Below are 24,182 nucleotides of genomic sequence, written 5' to 3'. Positions count from 1 at the left end.
TCTTGGCACACTTTGGGCCCATTAATAGCAATTGAGTGTTTTAATGCCACAGCCATCTTGAGTAAATATTCATCCATTTATGACTTTCTTGTCTCATGGCTACACCCAGCAGGATAACACGCCATGTCTTAAAACTCAAAGCTCATCTCAAACTGGTTTCTTGAACATGAAAACAAGTTAATTCTACTAATGACATTTCCAGTCACCAGATCTCTGGGATGTGGTGGAATGGTGTTTTGATCATCCTCCACATGCATTACTGCAGGAGTCATCATCTGTATTAGTTGCATGAAACGTAATCAGCTGTACATGGGTAAAACCAAGAGGAGATTTGCTTATTGTTTTGCTGAACACCTTTTCCTATCAGAATTAAGAATTTGTCATTCTTAAAAAAAAACTTTAGGACCGCATGGAATAAATATTATGACATAAATGTCTACTAAATATTGTGATTTAAAAAAAGGTTTTTTCTGGATCTATTTCCTAAATCTTCAAAAGCACTTTTGCAGTGCTGAGCAGTTTGCACAGTTGCCCTCTGTCCAAAATGTTACATTGAACATGTTCTTAATGACGCTGTATGTTTTGGGTCCTTGTCCTGCTGCAAATTAAATTGGAAGTTAATGAGATACTTCCCTGATTCAAGTGCTTGATGGATGAGTAACGAGCTTTCTCCAGAGAGCCTCCTGCCATTTTTATGCACCATGGTTCCTGTTTCTGAGTATAGTTGAGTTGCATGGTCTTGTTTCCATGTCAGAGGTATGAACCCATGAACACTGCGGCTGGACAGACTTCTGAGAGCAGTTAATGGGTGTACTGGGCCCCACTGGTTTCTCCCAGTTTGGAGCGGATAGCACCACTGGACATCTTTCCAATTCCGAAAGGACATATGTGTGACGTGCATGTGCTGAACATTCCTGGGCTGACCACATTTCAATATCAAATCAATCAATCAAATTTTATTTATATAGCGCTTTCTACAACAGTTGTTGTCACAAAGCAGCTTTACAACTGTCCAAGTCAAAGCCACCAGTGAGCAAGCCAAGGGTGACATATATGAAAAAATGTCCATTAACACATTACTAAACATCTCTATTAACACATTCCATTAATGATTTGAAATCATTCTTACTTTGCATACTTTACACATGTGCACTGTGCTGTATATGTAGGTGAATGTTTGCATGTGTTTGTATGTGTGTTTATTTTGTGTGTGTGTGTTTGTATGTGTGTTTATTTTGTGTGTGTGTTTGTGTGTGTGTTTATTGTGTGTGTGTTTGTATGTGTGTTTATTGTGTGTGTGTGTGTTTGTATGTGTGTTTATTGTGTGTGTGTGTGTGTGTGTGTGTGTTTATTGTGTGTGTTTATTGTGTGTGTGTGTGTGTGTGTGTGTGTTGCTGTTGGCAGATTAAAGACTTTCTGATGCACATGGTCATCCCTCACAATCACATCAGTGTGTTTGTGTGTCTACTTCTCACTCAGAAAAGATTTAATGACAAGAGGTGCACGACTGCCTGAATGTGGACGCGCTGGCAAATGTGTGTGTGTGTGTGTGTGTGTGTGTGTGTGTGTGTGTGTGTGTGTGTGTACCAAAGTGAGATGTAAGAAAAGCAAAGGTAAAGAACGCTGTGCCTACTGAGCCAGTCCTAGCTGAGAGCTGTCAGTCATAGTGAGTGACAACACCCAGTACCACAGAAACAGCACACACACACACACAAACAAACACACACACAAACACAGAAACAGCTATAAATTGGGTTTCCAGATAGAGCCATCAACACCGACCAAAACCCCCACCAATAAATAAATAAATATTTCCGAAGGCCACTTGACTGCTGTCATTCAATAAGAATGACAGCACACATCTTGCCAGGGGGTAATAAATAGACAAATATAAAAGAATACAGGGAGCAGGGAAAGGGGTAAGAAGAGATTAACATTAAACTGGTTGAGGGCAAGAAAAATAAATGTGATAAATATGATAACTGAAATGATGAGAATGTTTGGTGTGGGAATCTCCTGGCAGAGGGATTACAACAGGACAATGAACACACACACACACACACACACACACACACATACACACACACACACATATATACACACTCAAACACGCAGACACACAGACAGACAGACACGCACACACACAAACACGCAGACAGACAGACAGACAGACACACACACACACACACACACACACACACACACACACACACACGCATGCTGAGATTGAAGCTCACTGGAGATGACTGGTTACTTGCAACAGCTCAACCTTCATAATGACGCATACAAGGAAGGTGTCTGGTGGTGAAGGAGTGACAGTTATACATTATTCACTGGTTATTTAAATGGCAGATAATCCCTTTACTGTAGCTCTCTATACTGTAGCTCTCTACACTGTAGCTCACAGCTCCCTATACTGTAGCTCAGGGCTATTCAACTATATTTATCTGCACGTAATTTGTTGACCGTGTTTGCAGGGTTTATACACCTATACAAGGTGGAATTAAAGCACTTGTACGTCACTTTCAAGGTCCAGTTCAATATTCCCCAGCACGGTAAACTTAAATAAGTTAAATATTTATACATATACTCAAAATGATTCGAAATAATTCGCTTTTAATCACATTATTTAATGGTGGTTATTTTCAAAACGCCCAACGTCTTCACGTTCTCTCATGTTTCGTCCTGGAATTACAAGAGGCTCGTATTAACGTAATACAAGAGAACGATAAATTGAAAACGACTATTTCAAGCATTTTAAAGTACTGTTCAAACCTGAAACACAAAGCAACATAAAAATTCGTCATAATTCGTCAAAATCCGCGTGCAGTGTTCTCCGAAACGATATGTGGTAGTATAAAGAAACACCCGTCAACAACAGGAGAATGAACATTTCTGACGAATTTTAATGTTGCTTTGTGATTCAGGTTTGAAAGTGCTGGAATTTAGACTAAAGTACTTGAAAATGTTTGAAATTGTAACTACTTCGTTTCACAACAAATAGCTGTCTGACTGAACAGTTCTCTTGTGTTAATAAATACGAGCCTCTTGTAATTCAAAACGTTAAGATTGGGCGTTTTGAAAATAAACCACCATTAAATAATGTGATTAAAAGCGAATTATTTCGAATCATTTAGAGTATATGTATAAATATTTAACTTATTTAAGCTTACCGTGCTGGGAAATATTGAAATGGACCTTGAAAGTGACGTACAAGTGCTTTAATTCCACCTTATAAAGGTGTATGAACCCTGCAAACACGACTTTGTCCATTGAGCTGAGGCGCGATGCGCGGAAGTAAAAAAATTCGAGAGGTGCACGAGCTAGCAAATCGACAGCGCGCAAGGCCCTCGCGCACGGGCGGAACCACAGCGATTACGTCATTTTCGCCGCGCGGACCCTCGCACCGCTCGCGAGGCGTCAAGTATAAACCAGGCTTTAATTTTTTTCCGCGGGCAGATGGGACGCGAGCCGGATCAAGTTCATCCGCGGGCCGGATCCGGTTTGAATAGCCCTGCTGTAGCTCCCTATACTTTAGCTCATGGCTCCCTATACTGTAGCTCACAGCTCCCTATACTGTAGCTCCCTACACTGTAGCTCACAGCTCCCTAAACTGTAGCTCCCTACACTGTAGCTCACAGCTCCCTATACTGTAGCTCCCTACACTGTAGCTCACAGCTCCCTAAACTGTAGCTCCCTACACTGTAGCTCACAGCTCCCTAAACTGTAGCTCCCTACACTGTAGCTCACAGCTCCCTATACTGTAGCTCCCTACACTGTAGCTCACAGCTCCCTATACTGTAGCTCCCTACACTGTAGCTCACAGCTCCCTAAACTGTAGCTCCCTACACTGTTGCTCACAGCTCCCTAAACTGTAGCTCCCTACACTGAAGTCTGCACGGCTTCAGTTGCTTTGTAATTCTCTTCCTACAGACATTAAAATAGTTAAAAACGCCAGTGTATATATATATATATATATACACACACACACACATACACACACCTCACAAAATTAACCCAAAATGCACAGTAACTTTTACAGGTAAAGTTAATATGACCTTACTTTTTTTTTTAGAGGAGCGCATCCGGGCTTTAGAAAGTCCTAGAGAGTTTGTAGCGGCTAGCGCAGCTAGCGTAGCAGGCCCGGGTTGCACAGCCGTAGCTAGTGAGCCCTCAGCTCCGGCATTAGAGCCCTCGCAGCGGGGCGAATGGGTGACGTCTCGGCGGCATAACCGTAGGGCTGAGCACCGTTCTCAGGTTCCCGTGTCAAACAGGTTTGCCCCACTCAGTAATACACCGACTGAGCGACCTGTTAAAAGAGCTCTGGTGATAGGAGACTCACAGCTCCGACACGTGAACTTACGCATAACTGTAGTCATACTTTAGACTTGGTCTTGTCATTTGGTATTGACATATCCAGTTTAGCAATTCTTCCTCAGTGTGAGGCCATTTCTGACTACAGCCTCATAATGTACAAGTTGTGTTTAACTGACTGTATTCATCGGCCACCACGCTACCAAATTAAACGAGTTATAACACCCAGTACCATAGCCGCGCTCACTGATATTTTACCGGGTCTGACAAACACTGATCCACTTGTAGCTCCGGAAGGACTAGAGCATTTCACCGAGCACGTCGAGACTTCCCTTCGTACAGCTTTAGACAAAGTTGCACCACTACGATATAAGAGAGCCACGGAGAGAAGAATAGCGCCATGGTACAATGAGCACACGCGTAGCCTCAAACGAGCCGCGCGGATCCTGGAACGTAAATGGCGAAATTCGAAGTTAGAAGTGTATAGACTATCATGGAAAAGCAGCCTTATTGAATATAAGCATGCCCTCCATACGGCAAAGTCCTTATACTTATCGGCCTTAATAGAAAAACATAAAAACAATTCAGGACTCCTTTTTAAAACTGTTTCCAGCCTTACGAGGAGTCACGAACAAATAACTTCTCATTCCACTAGAGTGTAGCAGTAACAATTTTATGAAATTCTTTAATGATAAGACTGATTGATAAAATTAGGGAAAACATTAGTAGTGCTATCTCAGAGCCTGTCAACATGCCAATGCACCTTGACAGCTGTCTGCTCAGCTCTGATGCCCTGTTAGAGTTCTTCTGCCCAATTGGTCGTGAGGAGCTTATTTCACTGGTGAAATCTGCTAAACCCTCCACATGCGTACTACAGTTGTGATCAAATTTATTCAACCCCCACTGAAATAAAGTGTTTTGGCCAGTTTGACATTGATTTTGATCATTTCAGTCATCTTATTTACAATTATATCAAAGAGGCACTTATAAATTAGACAAACATAACATAATATTTATGATGGAATAACCACTAATGTCTTTACTGTGCTCACATCATTATCAGTTTTATTCAACCCCCTAGTGACATTATTTTTTAGTACTTAGTACAACATCCTTTTCCAGTTATGACAGCTTTCAAGCGTGAAGCATAGCTTGACACAAGTGTCTTGCAGCGACCTATGGGTATCTTAGCCCATTCTTCATGGGCAAAAGCCTCCAGTTCAGTCACATTCTTAGGCTTGCGCACTGCAACTGCCTTCTTTAGGTCCCACCAGAGGTTCTCAATTGGATTTAAGTCTGGTGATTGCGATGGCCACTCTAGAATGTTCCAGCCTTTCATGTTCAACCATGCTCTAGTGGACTTGGATGTGTGCTTCGGATCATTGTCCTGTTGGAAGGTCCAACGTCTCCCAAGCCGCAGGTTTGTGACTGACTCCATCACATTTTCCTCCAAGATCTCCTGGTACTGAAGGGAATTCATGGTACCCTGCACACGTTGAAGCTTTCCTGTACCATTAGAAGCAAAACAGCCCCAAAGCATAATTGACCCCCCGCCATGCTTCACAGTAGGCAAGGTGTTCTTTTGTTCATAAGCCTGGTTCTTCCTTCTCCAAACATAGCGCTGGTCCATTGTCCCAAACAGTTCTAATTTAGTTTCATCTGACCACAGTACACTGTCCCAAAACCTTTGTGGCTTGTCCACATGACTTTTGGCATACTGCAGTCGACTTTTCTTGTTCTTTGGAGTCAGCAAGGGGGTGCGTCTGGGCGTTCTGGCATGGAGGTCTTCGTTATGCAGTGCGCACCTTATTGTCTGAGCTGAAACTTCAGTGCCCACATCTGACAGGTCTTTTTTCAGTTCCTTAGCAGTCACGCGGGGATTTTTCTCCACGGATCTTCTTTCTGCCACGACCAGGTAACGTTTCCACTGTGCCCTTTAACTTGAACTTGCGAATGATACTTCCGATAGTGTCTCTTGGAATATTTAACAACTTCGCAATCTTTTTATATCCATTGCCATTCTTGTGAAGAGCAATAACCTCTTCTCTTGTCTTCTGGGACCATTCTCTTGCCTTCACCATGCTTGGAAACACACCAGTAGATGTCTAGAAGGAGCTGAGTATCACAGTCCTTTTAAATCTGCCTAATTGGTGCTTATCATGCTTGATTGCTGCTCGTTGACATCCACAGATGTTTTCAATACCTGATGGAAAACACTGGAATGAACCTCTGTTCTTAGGAGTGGTAGTCGTAAAGGGGTTGAATAATTGTGTCAATGAAGAAATCACAAAAAGGCCATTTAATACTTTATGACAAAAAAAATTGATGCTATCTTAGTTGCATTTAGTTCTTTAACAAGTCCTTGTAAGATTTCATTATGAACACTGTGATGTTCTGTTATTAACATAAGGAAACATTGGGGACCTCTAGTGGTCAGAACTTGTTGCAGTAACATTCATTTGAGCTTTCAGTGTTCCCGTAGTTAGTTCAGGTTGTATGAAGGAACGAAACAGTCACAGTTCTTTCTCTGCATTATATGACCAGGAAAACATTTGCCTGTGAGTATTATTGTGTTTAGTTGTTGTATAACTTTATACTGAGATTACGTCTGATGTAAACCTTGGTTAAGGAACGAAAATAAGTTATATATTCCTTCAGTTAACTGTAAATGCTAACCGCTAGCATATATATGGATTTTTCCATAGACGTTAGCCTTTAAGCTAACAGTTCGGTTCCCATTAATGTACAGTGTTACACAATTGCACTAAGGAAACGAAGGTAACTAAGATATATTTTGTATGTCTGCTTTATAGTTTTACAGTGAGTCTTGAGTAAAGCTTTTGAAGAGAACTTCGGCATCCGGCTTTTCTTGAGAAACTGTTGTCTATCTGCCGAGCTAGTAGCCACACACACACAAGCAGGGGCAGAATAGTAAAAAGGCAACTCTTCCAACGGTCAACGCTCCTCCAACCTATGATTAGAAAACAGACACAAGCTATTATCATGACACAGAACAAAGAAGATGTGGATTTTGAGGATCTGGAAACGCGATCACAAGTATCCAGCTGCTCACGAACCAGCAAACTGTCTGTAGCTAGCTCCCTTGCCTTGAAAGCACGAGCTAAAGCTGAAGCTACGCGTGCAGAACTGGCCTTCGCCAAACAGGAGGCAGAGATGTTAAAGCAGCAAGCTATCATTCAAGCTAATTTGCATGAATTGAGAATGGAAAAGGCGGCCGCAGCCGCTCAGGCAGAAGCTGAAATACTAGAGGCAGCTGCTGAAGATTATGATCGAATGAGCCTACCTCGACAAAGAAAAATAATTCTGCCTCAAAACCCAGCCGAACCATATGGTGAAAACGCTGCAGCACAGATGTCCGTTCAACAGCCAGGTCTCCAGTCCTACCAGAGTGTAACAGCTGATTCATTAAACTTATTCACAACATCACTCCTTGATGCGAAGCCACCTATAACCTCACTTTCACCAGTGCGCCAGCCTATCATGGACAACGGTGTTCAGAGCTGCAGGAATCAAGGTGATATGCCATCAAGTGAGGTCAGTGACCATGAGTTTGTTGAGTTAGCTCCACATCACTTGTCCCAGGAACAAGCCACCTGGACTTCACAACAGCATACTAGCACTGCACAAAATAAACCATACATCAAAAGGGAATTAAACCACAATATTAACCATACCAGCAATGAATACAAACCTTCCCAGCCATATCAAACACATTATTTCCCCATGTACAATGCTAGCCCATCCTGTCCAACGGCAACAGCTGACCTAGGGAAGTACTTGATGCGACGTGAATTGATGAGTTCAGGCCTGCTGAAGTTTGATGATAAGCCAGAGAACTACTGGGCCTGGAAAGCGTCTTTTCTCAGCTCCACTGAAGATCTAAAGCTCTCTGCTAGAGAGCAACTTGATTTGCTGTGCAAATGGCTTGGGCCATCATCATGTGAGCAGGCTAAAAGAATCAGAGCAGTACACATTCATGATCCATCTTCAGGCCAAAGGATGTTATGGCAGAGACTGGAAGATGTTTATGGCTCACCAGAGGTGATTGAGGACGCCCTCCTCAAAAAGGTTGAAGATTTCCCTAAAATCTCAGTCAAGGATAATCATAAACTAAGGGAACTTGGAGACATTCTCATGGAGCTCGAAGCAGCTAAAGTGGATGGGCACTTACCTGGCCTCTCATACCTCAACACCTCCCGTGGGGTCAGTCCCATAGTCCAGAAACTCCCACACACCCTTCAAGAAAAGTGGATCACTGTAGGATCACGCTACAAAGAACTACACAGGGTTCCTTACCCACCATTCTCAGTCTTCGTAAACTTCATCTGTGAACAAGCAAAAACACGCAATGACCCTAGCTTCGCCAGCATAACAGGATCATGGTGCGCGGCCAAAACAGAAAAGTGTAGCTTAACCAGTAACCAGATGAGAACGTCAGTGGTTGTGAGAAGGACTGAAGTCTCAGCTAGCAACAACGACAGGGGCGATGCTGTGACAACCCAACCTGATGATAGTCCCGACAAGCAGTGCCCCTTACATAATAAGCCACATCCTCTGAGAAAGTGCCGTGGCTTCAGAAACAAAACATTGGATGAAAGGAAAGCATATCTGAAGGAAAAACACATCTGTTTCAGGTGCTGTGCATCAACTACCCACATGGCCAAGGACTGTGTCAAACTCGTGCAGTGTAAAGAGTGTAACAGTGATAGACATCTCTCAGCACTGCATCCAGGACCTGCCCCATGGAAGGCTGAGGCACGACAAATTAGTACAGACCATGGCGGGGAGCAGTCACAGGAAGGGGAAGCCACCCTATCAGTAAATCCCAGATGCACAAAAGTATGTGGCAGTGTTAACACCTCAAGGTCATGCTCCAAAATCTGTCTTGTGCTTGTGTATCCGGCAAGGCAGAGAGACAAAGCTATAAAGATCTATGCGGTTCTTGATGAACAGAGCAACAAGTCACTGGGCAGAACAGAGTTCTTTGAGCACTTCGACATTAAAGGAGAAGGATCAGCATACACTCTGAAAACATGCTCAGGGTCATTCAAGACTACAGGACGACGTGCCAGCAACTTCATTGTGGAATCGCTAGATGGCAACACACAAATCCCGCTGCCTGTCTTGATTGAGTGCGACATGCTGCCAGAAGACAGGTCTGAAATACCATCGCCAGAAGTAGCCAATCATCATCCTCATCTGGAGCATCTAGTGGACAAAATCCCAGCCGTAGATCCAGATGCGTCTATTCTGCTTCTTCTTGGAAGGGACGTGATCCAGGCACACAAGGTACGAGAACAGTGTAATGGCCCTCATAGTGCTCCGTTCGCCCAGCGGCTAGACCTTGGATGGGTGATCATCGGAGACGTGTGTCTAGGAAGAACTCACAGAACAAATAGTGTCAGTGCGTTCAAAACCAGTGTACTCGCCAGCGGACGCCACTCCTTTCTCAGCCCATGCACTAGTAGTCTAGTTGTAAAAGAGAAGGTAGAGAGCTTGGGCTGGAATGTGTTTCAAAAAACACAGCATGATGACAAGCTTGGCACGTCTATTGAAGATGCGCTTTTCCTCGACCTCATGGACAGAGACGTTTACATGGATGAAGCGAACTGTTGGGTAGCACCCCTGCCCTTCAAACCAAACAGACCGCGTCTACCCAACAACATACAACATGCCAACAATCGTCTCATGTCCCTGCGCCGCATGCTGGAAAAGAAACAAGGCATGAAGGAACACTTCTTCAAATTCATGCAAGCAATGTTCGATGCAGACCAAGCAGAACCCGCTCCAGCACTGACATCACAACAAGAACGCTGGTACTTGCCGATCTTTGGTGTTTATCACCCACAGAAAAAAGACCAGATCCGCGTGGTGTTTGACTCCAGCGCCAAGTACGAAGGCCTTTCCCTCAACGATGTTCTTCTCCGGGGGCCTGACATGAACAATACCTTGCTGGGAGTCCTCATGCGCTTTCGCAAAGAGCCCATAGCCGTGACAGCGGATATACAACAGATGTTTTATTGTTTCATTGTCAAAGAAGAAGATCGAGATTTTCTGAGATTTTTGTGGTTTAAAGAGAATGACCCAAACAAGCAGATAATCGAGTACCGCATGAAAGTGCATGTCTTTGGAAATTCTCCATCCCCTGCGGTAGCCATATATGGCCTGAGGAAAGCAGCCTTGTTTGGGGAGAAAGAACATGGTGCTGAAGCTAAGCAATTTATCATGAGGAACTTCTATGTCGATGATGGGCTTTCCTCATTCCCCAGTGAAGGTGAAGCCATCTCGGTCCTGAAAAGTACAAAAGTAATGCTAGCAGAGTCAAGCATCAAATTACACAAAATAGCATCCAACAGCCGTGTTGTGATGGACGCATTTCCCCCTGAAGAGAGAGCCAAAAACCTAGTGGATTTGGAGTTAACTGTAGACCCCTTGCCACTACAACGGAGTCTAGGACTTACCTGGAACCTGCAGTCTGACACTTTCACCTTTCGCGTATCTAGAGAACAGAAGCCGTTCACTAAAAGGGGAATCTTGTCTACTGTCAACGGACTTTATGATCCCCTGGGATATGTGTCACCCGTAACTATTCAAGGGAAAGCTTTGGTTAGAGAGCTGTCCACCGAAAATGCTGAATGGGATGATCCTCTACCAGCGTTAAAGGAAGAACAGTGGAAACTGTGGACTGACTCACTTTGCGAGCTTGAACAGCTTCAGATACATAGAACCTATGTGCCCATCTCTCTGTGCTCAGCAAAATATAGGGAGATTTGTGTCTTCTCTGATGCATCCACTATGGCCATATCAGCAGTGGCCTACCTCAAAGCAACAGACACAGAGGGAAACAGTCACGTTGGATTTCTCATGGGCAAGTCAAAACTGGCCCCGCATCCTCCACATACCATTCCTCGATTGGAACTTTGTGCTGCTGTCTTGGCCACTGAAATGGCAGAGTTGATCATTGATGAGCTGGACATAGACATCCACAAGATCACATTCTACACAGACAGTCGGATTGTTTTAGGCTACATCCACAACACAAGCAGAAGATTTTATGTATACGTAGCCAACAGAGTTGCCCGCATCAGGAGGTCCACAAGCCCTGAACAGTGGCAGTTTGTCAGCACAGAACACAACCCTGCAGACCATGGGACCCGCTCAGTGCCAGCGGCTGTGTTGAAGGACACCAGCTGGCTTAAAGGCCCAGCTTTCCTGTCCAGAGACACCTACTCACAACCAGAGGCATTTGATCTTATTGACCCTGATGCAGACAAAGATATACGCCCACAGCAGGTTACAGCTTTCACAGTCAAGGTCTCTGAAGGTGGGTTGGGGTCACACCGATTTGAGCGCTTCTCCAGTTGGAAGACACTCAGTAGGGCTTTAGCCAAGCTCATACACAAGGTGAGGTCCTGTCTAAAATGTTTAGATGGCAAGACGGATGCACTGACACAAGCAAAACTAATAATTATAAGAAATGCTCAACATGATGCATTTGCAGAAGAGTTTAAACATGTTTCCAGAGGTGATGTCCTTCCCAAGTCCAGTCCTCTGAGGAAGCTGAACCCCGTTGTGGATGCAGATGGTCTGCTGAGACTCGGAGGGCGCATCTCTTTGGCTGACATACCCTGGGAAGAGAAACACCCGATCATTGTCCCCAAGAAGCACCACATAGCTACCTTATTGGTAAGGCATTACCATGAACAGGTCGCACATCAAGGCAGACATCTTACAGAAGGTGCTGTCCGTTCTGCTGGTCTGTGGCTCATTGGAGGCAAAAGACTGGTGTCAAACATCATACGTAAATGTGTGATTTGTAACAAGTTAAGAGGAAGAATGGAAGAACAGAATATGTCAAACCTACCTGCTGAACGACTCAATCCAGGTCCTCCATTCACAAATGTGGGTGTCGACGTATTTGGCCCCTGGATCATCAGTGCAAGACGAACTCGGGGTGGCATCGCAGAGAATAAACGTTGGGCGGTCATCTTCACCTGCCTTGTTTCAAGAGCTGTGCACATTGAAGTGCTTGAGTCTCTGTCATCCTCAAGCTTTGTAAGTGCACTGAGAAGATTCACAGCTGTCCGTGGTCCTGTTCATCTCTTCCGTTCTGACCGAGGAACAAATTTCGTTGGGGCATGCAAGGAGCTTAAAATAAACTCTGAAGACCCCAAACTAACAACTTATCTTCAAGACCGAGGCAGCACATGGACATTCAACCCTCCTCACTCCTCACACATGGGTGGAGTGTGGGAGCGGATGATAGGTGTCGCTCGTAGAATTCTAGATGCCCTGCTGCTTAAGACAAAAACACTTCACCTGACTCATGAGGTTCTGGTGACTCTCATGTCTGAAGTTATGGCCATCATGAATGCCAGACCTCTGGTTCCCGTCTCTTCCGATCCAGATATGCCCACTGTTCTGTCACCTGCAATGCTCTTGACACAGAAGATTGATCCAGTGTCGCCACCACCAGGAGAGTACAACCTCAAAGATCTCTACAGCAAGCAGTGGAAACAGGTCCAGGCTTTGGCTGATGCATTCTGGAAACGCTGGCGTCAAGAGTATCTGACATCACTTCAGCCAAGACGAAAGTGGCATGTGGACAAGCCAAACCTGTCAGAAGGGGATGTTGTGCTCCTAAAAGACACTCAAGTCAAGAGGAACGAGTGGCCTGTTGGAGTGGTGGTGAATGCCATTCCCAGCAAAGACTCCAAAGTCCGCAAAGTGGATATAAGGGTAGTCAGACAGGGTAATCAGAAGGTTTATTCTAGGCCTGTCTCCGAGGTTATTTTACTCATCAAAGGGGAATAGTGTTATAAAGCATTATAACAGGCGAGGAGTGTGATGTTCTGTTATTAACATAAGGAAACATTGGGGACCTCTAGTGGTCAGAACTTGTTGCAGTAACATTCATTTGAGCTTTCAGTGTTCCCGTAGTTAGTTCAGGTTGTATGAAGGAACGAAACAGTCACAGTTCTTTCTCTGCATTATATGACCAGGAAAACATTTGCCTGTGAGTATTATTGTGTTTAGTTGTTGTATAACTTTATACTGAGATTACGTCTGATGTAAACCTTGGTTAAGGAACGAAAATAAGTTATATATTCCTTCAGTTAACTGTAAATGCTAACCGCTAGCATATATATGGATTTTTCCATAGACGTTAGCCTTTAAGCTAACAGTTCGGTTCCCATTAATGTACAGTGTTACACAATTGCACTAAGGAAACGAAGGTAACTAAGATATATTTTGTATGTCTGCTTTATAGTTTTACAGTGAGTCTTGAGTAAAGCTTTTGAAGAGAACTTCGGCATCCGGCTTTTCTTGAGAAACTGTTGTCTATCTGCCGAGCTAGTAGCCACACACACACAAGCAGGGGCAGAATAAACACAATTACAAATGTGCACTGAATTCCATAAAACCCTTCGCAGCATTGGGGGTTGAATAAATTTGATCACAACTGTAGATGCTGTACCATCCCATCTACTTAAAGAATTACTGCATAGCAATGTAGAACCGTTGCTTACTATAATAAATTATTCTCTGAGCCTGGGCTACGTTCCCAGTTCATTTAAACTTGCAGTCATCAAGCCGCTAAATAAAAAACCTGGTCTTAACCCCCAAGAACTGTCCAACTATAGGTCAATTTCTAATCTGTCATTCATATCCAAAATTTTAGAGAAAGTAGTTTCTTCACAACTCTCTTCCTTCTTACAGACAGAACATGTCTTAGAGTTATTTCAGTCTGGATTTAGAGCTCATCACAGCACTGAAACGGCACAAACTAAAGTATTGAATGATCTCTTAATATCCTCTGATAAAGGACACATTTCGTTTCTCATACTGCTAGACCTCAGTGTTGCTTTTGACACCATTGCTACCACTGGGCACTATCATTCGTAGGCATGGTATTAGCTTCCATTGCTACGCAGATGATACTCAGTTGTATATATCTTCTAATCCAGATGATATCACCACAACTCTCAAGATTGAGAACTGCGTCCAGGATATTAAAAACTGGATGGCGTCTAATTTTCTTAAACTAAATTCTGACAAGACTGAGGTACTGATTCTTGGGCCTAAAGCTGTTAGAAGCAATTGGGCTGATATTCCCCTTACCCTAGATGGTTTTTCAGTAACACCAAAATCTACTGCAAAAAGTTTAGGTGTCACTATTGATTCTGATCTTTCATTTGACGGACATGTATGCAATGTCACTAAGGTTGCCTTTTTCCATTTACGTAATATCGCCAAGCTGAGACACTTACTTTCATTAGCTGATGCAGAGAAGCTAGTCCATGTTTTTGTCTCGTCGAGATTGGACTACTGTAATAGTCTTCTAATTGGATGCTCTAAACAGTCCATAAAGAAGCTACAACTTGTACAAAATGCCGCAGCTAGAGTCCTAACAAAGGCCAGGAAATTCGATCATATTAGTCCCACTCTCGCCGCACTACACTGGCTGCCGATTAAATATCGCATTGAATTTAAAGTTCTCCTGTTAACCTATAAGGCGTTAAATGGTCTTGCCCCACAATATCTGAGTGAACTCATTGATTACTACAACCCATCTCGCCCTTTGCGCTCCCAAAATGCTGGATTTCTCGTAGTTCCAAAAATTTGTAAAACTGCAGCCGGAGGCAGAGCTTTCTCTTTTAAAGCCCCTCAATTATGGAATAGCCTTCCAGCTCCAATCCGAGATTCTGACACAGTTCCAATCTTTAAATCTAGACTTAAGACTCACCTGTTTAATCAAGACTTCAGCTAAAATTCCCCTTGTAAGGTGTAGGGGCTTGGGGGCCCCCAGACGTTGAGATTTCTGTCTTGGCATCTGTCTTGGCATCACTGTATTTGTGACTATGACTTGACTGGAAAGCAATGTCTCAGTGAGCCCTCATGCCTGTGGTCACCTCTGAACCCCTCCCTTTAGTTATGCTGCTATAGATTAGTCTGCCGGAGCCACATGCTCATCACTGGCACGTGAGCTATGTACATTTAAATCAATGGTGGTTTAAATTCATGTCCACTCAGTCTGTATTATCTATCTTCTTGCATGGCTCTACCCAAGACGATTGGATACAGGCACCTGCAGGCACCTGGGGGATGGACTGGCTGCCGGTGGATGTGCTGATACCGGGGTTCACCTGGGGAGTAACACTGCAGTCGGAGCCTACAATACCAGCATCACTGCTCTGACACGGAATGAAAGCCTGGCGTTCATCAACAGACATTTACAGTGACAATATCAAAACCCAGAACTTTCAATTTTACCTTTTACCTAGTCTGATTGTGTGAATTGTGTGTGACTTGTGTATTTGTGTTAACAGGCTGCCCAATGGAGGATGGGTTCCCTTTTGAGTCTTGGTTCTCCCGAGGTTTCTTCCTATTCCCCACCATCTAGGGAGTTTTTCCTCGCCACTGTCGCGTTTGGCTTGCTCATTAGGGTTCTGGACCCATAGTATTGTTAACCTTGTAAATCCTGTAAAGCTGCTTTGCGACAACTTGAGTTGTTAAAAGTGCTATACAAATAAACTTTGATTGATTGATTGATACTTTCTGCACAACTTGCTGTTCTCCAACAAGTAGCTTAACAGCACAACAGGTTTTTGATCCAAGAATTGACCAAAACAATTCCTGGTTCAATTAGAACTTATATCTAAACAGTCCTCCTCATCATGGTGTTCTCATTTTAGCCAAGACAACACATAACTATTGACCAACAGTAGCAGCCATTAGGAGGCTTCTAACAGGATATTCCTGGACAGAAGTGGCGACTGAGGTTAGAGTGACACAGTGTCATCAGCACATTGCGACAGATACTGAGAGACTGGAAGAGGCACAGAACTTCCTGTGTCCACGTCCACTGATGATCACTTCATTGTAAATAGTGCCCTGTGGAACTGGATGATGAATGCCACACCATGCAAATTTAAGGGAGAAGAGAGGCATCCAAGTGTCATGAACAGCATGAGATGCCATTGTCAAGCTTTTGTTGGGGTATACCCACCATTGTTGGCTTTTGATGGGGTATAACCACCATTGTTTTCTTTTGTTGGGGTATACCCACCATTGATGGCTTTTGTTGGGGTATACCCACCACTGTTGGCTTTTGTTGGGGTATACCCACCATTGTTGGCTTTTGTTTGGGGTATACCCACCAATGGTGGCTTTTGCTTGGGGTATACCCACCATTGTTGACTTTTGCTTGGGGTATACCCACCAATGTTGGCTTTTGTTGGGGTATACCCACCATTGTTGGCTTTTGTTGGGGTATAACCACCATTGTTGGCTTTTGTTTGGGGTATACCCACCATTGTTGGCTTTTGTTTGGGGTATACCCACCATTGTTGGCTTTTGTTTGGGGTATACTCACCAATGGTGGCTTTTGCTTGGGGTATACCCACCAATGTTGGCTTTTGTTGGGGTATACCCACCATTGTTGGCTTTTGTTGGGGTATAACCACCATTGTTGGCTTTTGTTTGGGGTATACCCACCATTGTTGGCTTTTGTTTGGGGTATACCCACCATTGTTGGCTTTTGTTTGGGGTATACCCACCAATGGTGGCTTTTGCTTGGGGTATAACCACCATTGTTGGCTTTTGCTTGGGGTATACCCACCAATGTTGGCTTTTGTTGGGGTATACCCACCATTGTTGGATTTTGTTTGGGGTATAACCACCATTGTTGGCTTTTGTTTGGGGTATACTCACCAATGGTGGCTTTTGCTTGGGGTATACCCACCAATGTTGGCTTTTGTTGGGGTATACCAACCATTGTTGGCTTTTGTTGGGGTATAACCACCATTGTTGGCTTTTGTTTGGGGTATACCCACCATTGTTGGCTTTTGTTTGGGGTATACCCACCATTGTTGGCTTTTGTTTGGGGTATACCCACCAATGGTGGCTTTTGCTTGGGGTATAACCACCATTGTTGGCTTTTGCTTGGGGTATACCCACCATTGTTGGCTTTTGTTTGGGGTATACCCACCAATGGTGGCTTTTGCTTGGGGTATAACCACCATTGTTGGCTTTTGCTTGGGGTATACCCACCAATGTTGGCTTTTGTTGGGGTATACCCACCATTGTTGGATTTTGTTTGGGGTATAACCACCATTGTTGGCTTTTGTTTGGGGTATACCCACCAATGTTGGCTTTTGTTTGGGGTATAACCACCATTGTTGGCTTTTGTTTGGGGTATAACCACCATTGTTGGCTTTTGTTGGGGTATAACAAAATATACCTAACTTTTTGTGAATTACACACACACATTTTTAACCATATTGTTCACACTCTCCAAGAGAGCACAGACATGCATATATAAACACACGTGCATACACACACTCTCCAGGAGTTCCACCTGCTACAGTCACTGAGCTGCGTTGGGACTGCTGTCTCTGGACTCTCCTCCGCTCTCTACATGTTCCAACAGGAACCACACACATCAGTAATGAACAACACACTTCACCACTCAACAAGTAGCAGGTGTCTTTTTTCCTTTATGTTAACTTCACTGTCATGTTAATGGTGGAGATTTTTCCTAAACTTAGACTTCAGCTTTCGTACTTTAACTGATTAGTGCTGAAAGTCACCCAGACACAGTAAAACTCCTCATCCTCTAAGATAGCTCAATAATTGGAGCTCTATGTGTAACACACATTCCTGATTACCAAAGCAGCACTTTGGGTAAAATTAACGGAATTGAGTAGCTAATGGATTTAATTATGCTGCAACATAGTAAAAGCTACACATGTTTACATGGGTAGAAAGTGTTGATGCAGGTGAGCTTCAATACTCCTCTGTATGTCTGCAGTGATTCAGTCTGTGGGTGACTGGGATTGGGTAGTTTGTGGGTGACTGGGATTGGGTAGTTTGTGTGTGACTGGGATTGGGTAGTTTGTAGGGGTGGGAATCGTTTACTATCTCACGATTCGATTCGATTCCGATTTTGGGGGCCACAATTCAATTCAAAAATCGATTTTCGATTCAAAACGATTTTCGATTCAAAAAATGATTTGATTTATAAAAATGTCTGCTTCAGTCTATAAAATCTGCATGATCTACTACAGAAAGACAGAACGACAAATACAGAAAATTAAGTGTCTTTCACATTTAATTAACAAAAATTAAGTGCTTTGGTAAAATAAAATGGTTTTTGTTGTTACCAAAATTCTTGAGCTTCATTTTGCGAGCTGTCAGGGCTGGCTCGGATGCAGTTCCCCCAGCCGTCGCTAGGGGCACCAGAGTCAGTCCCAGACTAAACCGACGTAACCGTACGTTCTCAGCCGGTCTCTGCTTTCTCTGTGATTGCTTATCGTTTAATGGTGTCTCGCCACCTCTCTCTGTTATGCTTTCTCTTTACTTATTTGAGTATCTTATGCATCGCTTCCTGACCCATCTCAAGTTTTCCCAATCCTGTATGTCTTCCTATCCATTTTGCCTTTATTTGGGAAGGGTTTTATTTTGCTGCAGCGTTTTTTGCCAGTTACTTCTGCTGGTGTCCTTGGTTCCGTTTTCGCGTTGCATTTATCCGCGCTGTTTTTTAGTTACTGTTGTTGTTTTGTTTCTTCCTCCCGTCTCACTACGATTGAGTGTTATTTTTCATGCGTTGTATTTTCCGCATTGGTTTTTTGTTTCTATTTACTCCGTGCCCTCATGGTTTCGCTTTCTATTCTCTTGCGCGTTGAGTCTTCCGTGTTGTTTTGTTTGTTCGTTCTGGGTCACTGTGCGCGTTTCCCTCTCGCTAATACATTTGACGAGTGTCAAACGTCTTGCTCTTGCGAGCCGGCACTTGGGTCCATCCTTCTCTATATTATTTCTCACCCTTCTCTATATTAACGCTCCCGTGCTCACCGCGTTACACAAGCCTTGCACACGAGCTACATTGTGTCCAGTTCGGTCTTCCCCGGCATTCGGTAAAAACCAAAATGAACCCATATTTTTGCCTTAAATGAAGACCGGACAGGTTGAATATCTCTTTCCTCCATGTGTTTTGAACCTTTTCCGCGCATGAGTGTGTCCCAGAACATGCTGCGTAAAGTCTCGCGTAATTTTGTAATTACGTAACGCAAGACTTCACCACGACTTAGAATCGATTTTGGGACATTTAAAATCGATTCTGAATCGTAGTAAATGAGAATCGATTTTTGATATATGAATCGGTTTTTTGGCACACCTCTAGTAGTTTGTGGGTGACTGGGATCGGGTAGTTTGTGGGTGACTGGGATCGGGTAGTTTGTGTGTGATTGGGATCGGGTAGTTTGTGGGGGACTGGGATTGGGTAGTTTGTGTGTGACTGGGATTTAGTAGTTTGTAGGTGATTGGGATTGAGTAGTTTGTGGGTGATTGGGATTGGGTAGTTTGTGGGTGACTGGGATTGGGTAGTTTGTGGGTGACTGGGATTGGGTAGTTTGTGGGTGACTGGGATTGGGTAGTTTGTGGGTGACTGGGATTGGGTAGTTTGTGGGTGACTGGGATTGAGTAGTTTGTGGGTGACTGGGATTGAGTAGTTTGTGGGTGACTGGGATTGGGTAGTTTGTGTGTGACTGGGATTGGCTAGTTTGTGTGTGACTGGGATTGGCTAGTTTGTGTGTGACTGGGATTGGGTAGTTTGTGGGTGATTGGGATTGGGTAGTTTGTGGGTGACTGGGATTGGGTAGTTTGTGTGTGACTGGGATTGGATAGTTTGTGGGTGACTAGCTGCCTTGCATGTGTTAACACACTTAAAGGATCTACTCGCGTCAGTTTGGGCTACAAAGAGTGTTTTTGAGTCAATGGTAGTGGGGTTTCTTTCTGAAGGCACGGTGTAATTTGCTTCAGTAAGATTTTTGTTTAAAAAGCATTCAGTTTGTCTGGAAGTGTAGCACTGGTAACTAACAAATTTTCCTCTTAAAGTCCATCGAGTTTACCCCTTGCCATATGGTATTCAAATTGGTATGCGTTATATTGGAATGTGTACAGATTTTACCTGAGACATGTAACTGCTTTGTTGGTCTTTCAAAGGGGATACTTGGCTTACTTATTATTATTGTTAAAAGCACTATTAAATGATTATCCTAAATGATTCCCCGTTTTAAACACAGTGGTTCACATTTTCAGTGTTGTGTGAACTTCACAATGTAACAATCATCAGCTTGCATGCTTTTCATGTGCTGCATGTGATCAGCTGAAGGAACTTGGCAGCGACTTTCCCAGACAACAGTGGAGGCCTCAAGGTGCCTCACATGCCAATAACCTCATACAGGTTCTTGAGTGCCAGGTCCATGTCGGCCTATGTGAGGATGTACAGACCCTGAGGTCTCAGGTGTCTCGGTAGTCATATTGGCCTGCATAAGATGATCAGGTATTCTAGATCTGGGGACCTTGCATTGTTTATCAAAACACATACACAGTGTATCCCTCACACTGCTTTAGAGGACCCTGTTCTGATCTGGAGTCTCCACAGACATCCAGACATCACTGAGGAAGATACAGCTACACAGAAACAGATCTGTGCTAACAGCGCTTCATTTGTACAGGCACTACATGTACCAGTGATGATGTCACAGACAATAAAAAATAAAATAAAAGCACAGTTTTGTATATGCAGAAATCTAATACTATACTTTAACCATGAAGATGTGTTGTGGTAATCAACATACCTGCATGCAGATAGGCCAGGTCAGGGTTTTCAATGTCTGGATGCATCTCTTTCAGGTGGTTGCGAAAATCCATAGGGGCATTTGTGGCGTAGTCACACTTGGGGCAGTTGTACATCATTACACCGTCATGCTTCCCTGTGTGCAAGATGTGCTTCCGAATATTCTCTGCACAGTTTGATCTGAGAAAAATAAGATACAGACAGGAAATGTGTTATTATAGATATAATAAAAAGTATATGAATAATGAAAGAGAGAAATCAACTTTGTTATGCTTAGGAAAAGCTGAGACCAGAGCAGCCCAGCCAAATTTAGCTTTAATATTAGGTAGGTAATATTAGGTTAGGTATTTAGTTATGTTTTTAATATTAGGTACATTTTTAGGTACGTTGCTACCTGTAATACCATTTTAGCTTTTTATAAATCCACATATGCATTATTATTCAATTTGATTCAACTTCAGTCATTACATTTATTTATAGCTTAGTCTACAGCACATTATTCATTTAAATTCTTTAATTGCAGACCTCTCTAAAGGCTTCTCTGACAATTATACTGTCACTATTCTATAGATAGATAGATAGATAGATAGATAGATAACTGAAATAAAATGGAATTAAATGTAATATCTGATATGTATAACCCAGACACCAGCTACAGGTGTGTATATATATTGGAAAATAAAGAAAGGGGGAAACTCAGCATGTTACAATTAATAAAAAATCACCGACAAATTGTCTCTGCTGAAGAATTTTGTTTCTAGAGAGGTTGCTTTGTTTAAACATGTGACAGTTGGTACCAGATACTGGAAACCTTAAGAAGCTTTGTGAACAACGCTCATCTCTTTTTAACGTCACACACACACACACACACACACACAGATAAAACAGCTAGTTTTACTCTCTCCTATTTTTGAACATGTGAATGCCAGAAGCACAATTTCTAAACATATTTAATTGTCAAAATAAAGTGAACTAGCTCAAGTTAGTTAATTTTATCTGCTGATGTCTATGTTATCAAAGGTGTAGTTCATGGAGCCAGGAGCCTTTATATAATTAAATCATTACTAATTCTTTAAAATTAAATCTATAACTTTGAAAACAAATCAAGGAAGATGAAGATCACCTACCTGCATCTGTAGAACATGCAGATGATATTGATACTCTACAGCCTAGTAATAATACTATTACTAATAACAATATTAAAGCATAAAATTCTTATCAGGGGTATGGTGCCAATTCCTAATTATAGGAGGCGCTGGGGAGGGGGGGGACTGCATTGAAGCAATGTTGGGGAAATGCAGCATGCAAAAGGTTGAGAACCCCTGCATTCGGGTTGAAGCTCCATTATCTCCATCACTACTAGTGTTAGCCAGACAGCCAGCAGCAGGAGTCATTATCTCCATCACTACCATCTCCATCACTACCATCTCCATCACTACCATCTCCATCACTACCATCTTCATCACTACCATCTTCATCACTACCATCTCCATCACTACCGTCTCCATCACTACCGTCTCCATCACTACCGTCTCCATCACTACTATCTCCATCACTACTATCTTCATCACCTTCATCACTACCATCTCCATCACTACCATCTCTATCACTACCATCTTCATCACTACCATCTCCATCACTACTATCTTCATCACCTTCATCACTACTATCTCCATCACTACCATCTCCATCACTACCATCTCCATCACTACCATCTCCATCACTACCATCTCCATCACTACCATCTCCATCACTACCATCTCCATCACTACCATCTTCATCACTACCATCTCCATCACTACCATCTCCATCACTACCATCTCCATCACTACCATCTCCATCACTACCATCACTACTGTCTCCATCACTACTATCTCCATCACTACTATCTCCATCACTACTATCTCCATCACCTTCATCACTACTATCTTCATCACTACCATCTCCATCACTACCATCTCCATCACTACCATCTCCATCACTACCATCTTCATCACTACCATCTCCATCACTACCATCTTCATCACCTTCATCACTACTATCTTCATCACTACCATCTCCATCACTACCATCTCCATCACTACCATCTTCATCACTACCATCTTCATCACTACCATCTTCATCACTACCATCTCCATCACTACCATCTCCATCACTACCATCTTCATCACTACTATCTCCATCACTACTATCTCCATCACTACTATCTCCATCACTACTAGTGTTAGCCAGACTGCCAGCAGGCGTCATACAACTTCCGCAGCTGTAAATGCACAACATTTCAGCAAGTAAGTCAGATACCGATAAAGTAGAAAGTACGTTTTCTTACTTTTCCATGAGGAATCCGTAGTGATGTTATGATTATGTAATGGTCATATTTATATAAATGGCACACGGGGTGAGTGGCAGATGTAAATCCTTAGTGACACAGGAACGTACAAATCACATGTTGGCATGTTTGGCAACTTCTCTTTATTGGCTCTTTACTACTGTGGACTAAATGTAAAGGGCAGAAAGGCATCCTAACTATAATACTATGCTTACACTATAACACTGTGGCTAAAACCAGTAACTCACTACAGTCACTCTTCATTTATATCACATTCACCAGTGCTTTTTTATTGTATTGCCAGTGTTTCATAACCACATCTCACACTGTAGACTCTCTTCTTCTGTAACAAGAACACAGATGTGCACAAACAGGTATACACCCACAACCTTGACTCTATTTTCATACTCACACAGACAAAGCCTCCTACCAGTGAGAGTATCCCTGCACAACTCCAAATGACATTTGACATAACTGGGCCTAGTTTGTTTTCTAATTTAAACACATGCTTAACCTCTAGCACTTGCTTAACCATGTATGTTTCAAAGACTCTATTCAAAGTTAAAAGTTCTATTCTAAAAAGGATTCTCAATCTATCTTCTCTCAGAAAGAACATTTCTGAATAGTAAAAATCACATTTCTGAAATGTTCTATTCTTTAAGGCCTGTACACTTTTGGTCACACACACATACACACATACACACACACGCACACACGCACACTCACAATTACACAATTCATGGATAATGTGAGTGTTATGGGTTAAAAGTAAACATTGGGTTAAAGTTAGCGTCAGGGATAAAAAAAAATGCTGAAATGCTGAAAGAAAACTGAACATTTTCAAACTGATTGGTCATTTGTGTGTGTTGATATGGTGGC

At 42.9% G+C, this 24,182-nt stretch overlaps 1 protein-coding gene across 19 annotated transcripts in view; it reads right to left on the bottom strand.

Moving 5' to 3' along the window:
* znf407 (zinc finger protein 407) overlaps positions 1-24,182 on the bottom strand; it is a 133,047-nt gene that overhangs the window by 73,600 nt on the left and 35,265 nt on the right. For 3 of the 19 annotated variants that reach the window (XM_076982272.1, XM_076982263.1, XM_076982264.1), the window contains exon 8: positions 20,976-21,154. In XM_076982272.1, the coding sequence (XP_076838387.1) occupies positions 20,976-21,154 (179 nt within the window). The other 16 variants (XR_013122497.1, XR_013122498.1, XR_013122499.1 and 13 more) reach the window with 16 other exon arrangements.

The sequence above is a fragment of the Brachyhypopomus gauderio genome, chromosome 19, assembly GCF_052324685.1.
Source record: "Brachyhypopomus gauderio isolate BG-103 chromosome 19, BGAUD_0.2, whole genome shotgun sequence".
Taxonomy (NCBI): Eukaryota; Metazoa; Chordata; class Actinopteri; order Gymnotiformes; family Hypopomidae; genus Brachyhypopomus; species Brachyhypopomus gauderio.
Note: the sequence above shows the minus strand (reverse complement) of the source record. Positions and strands in the feature narration are given on the sequence as shown.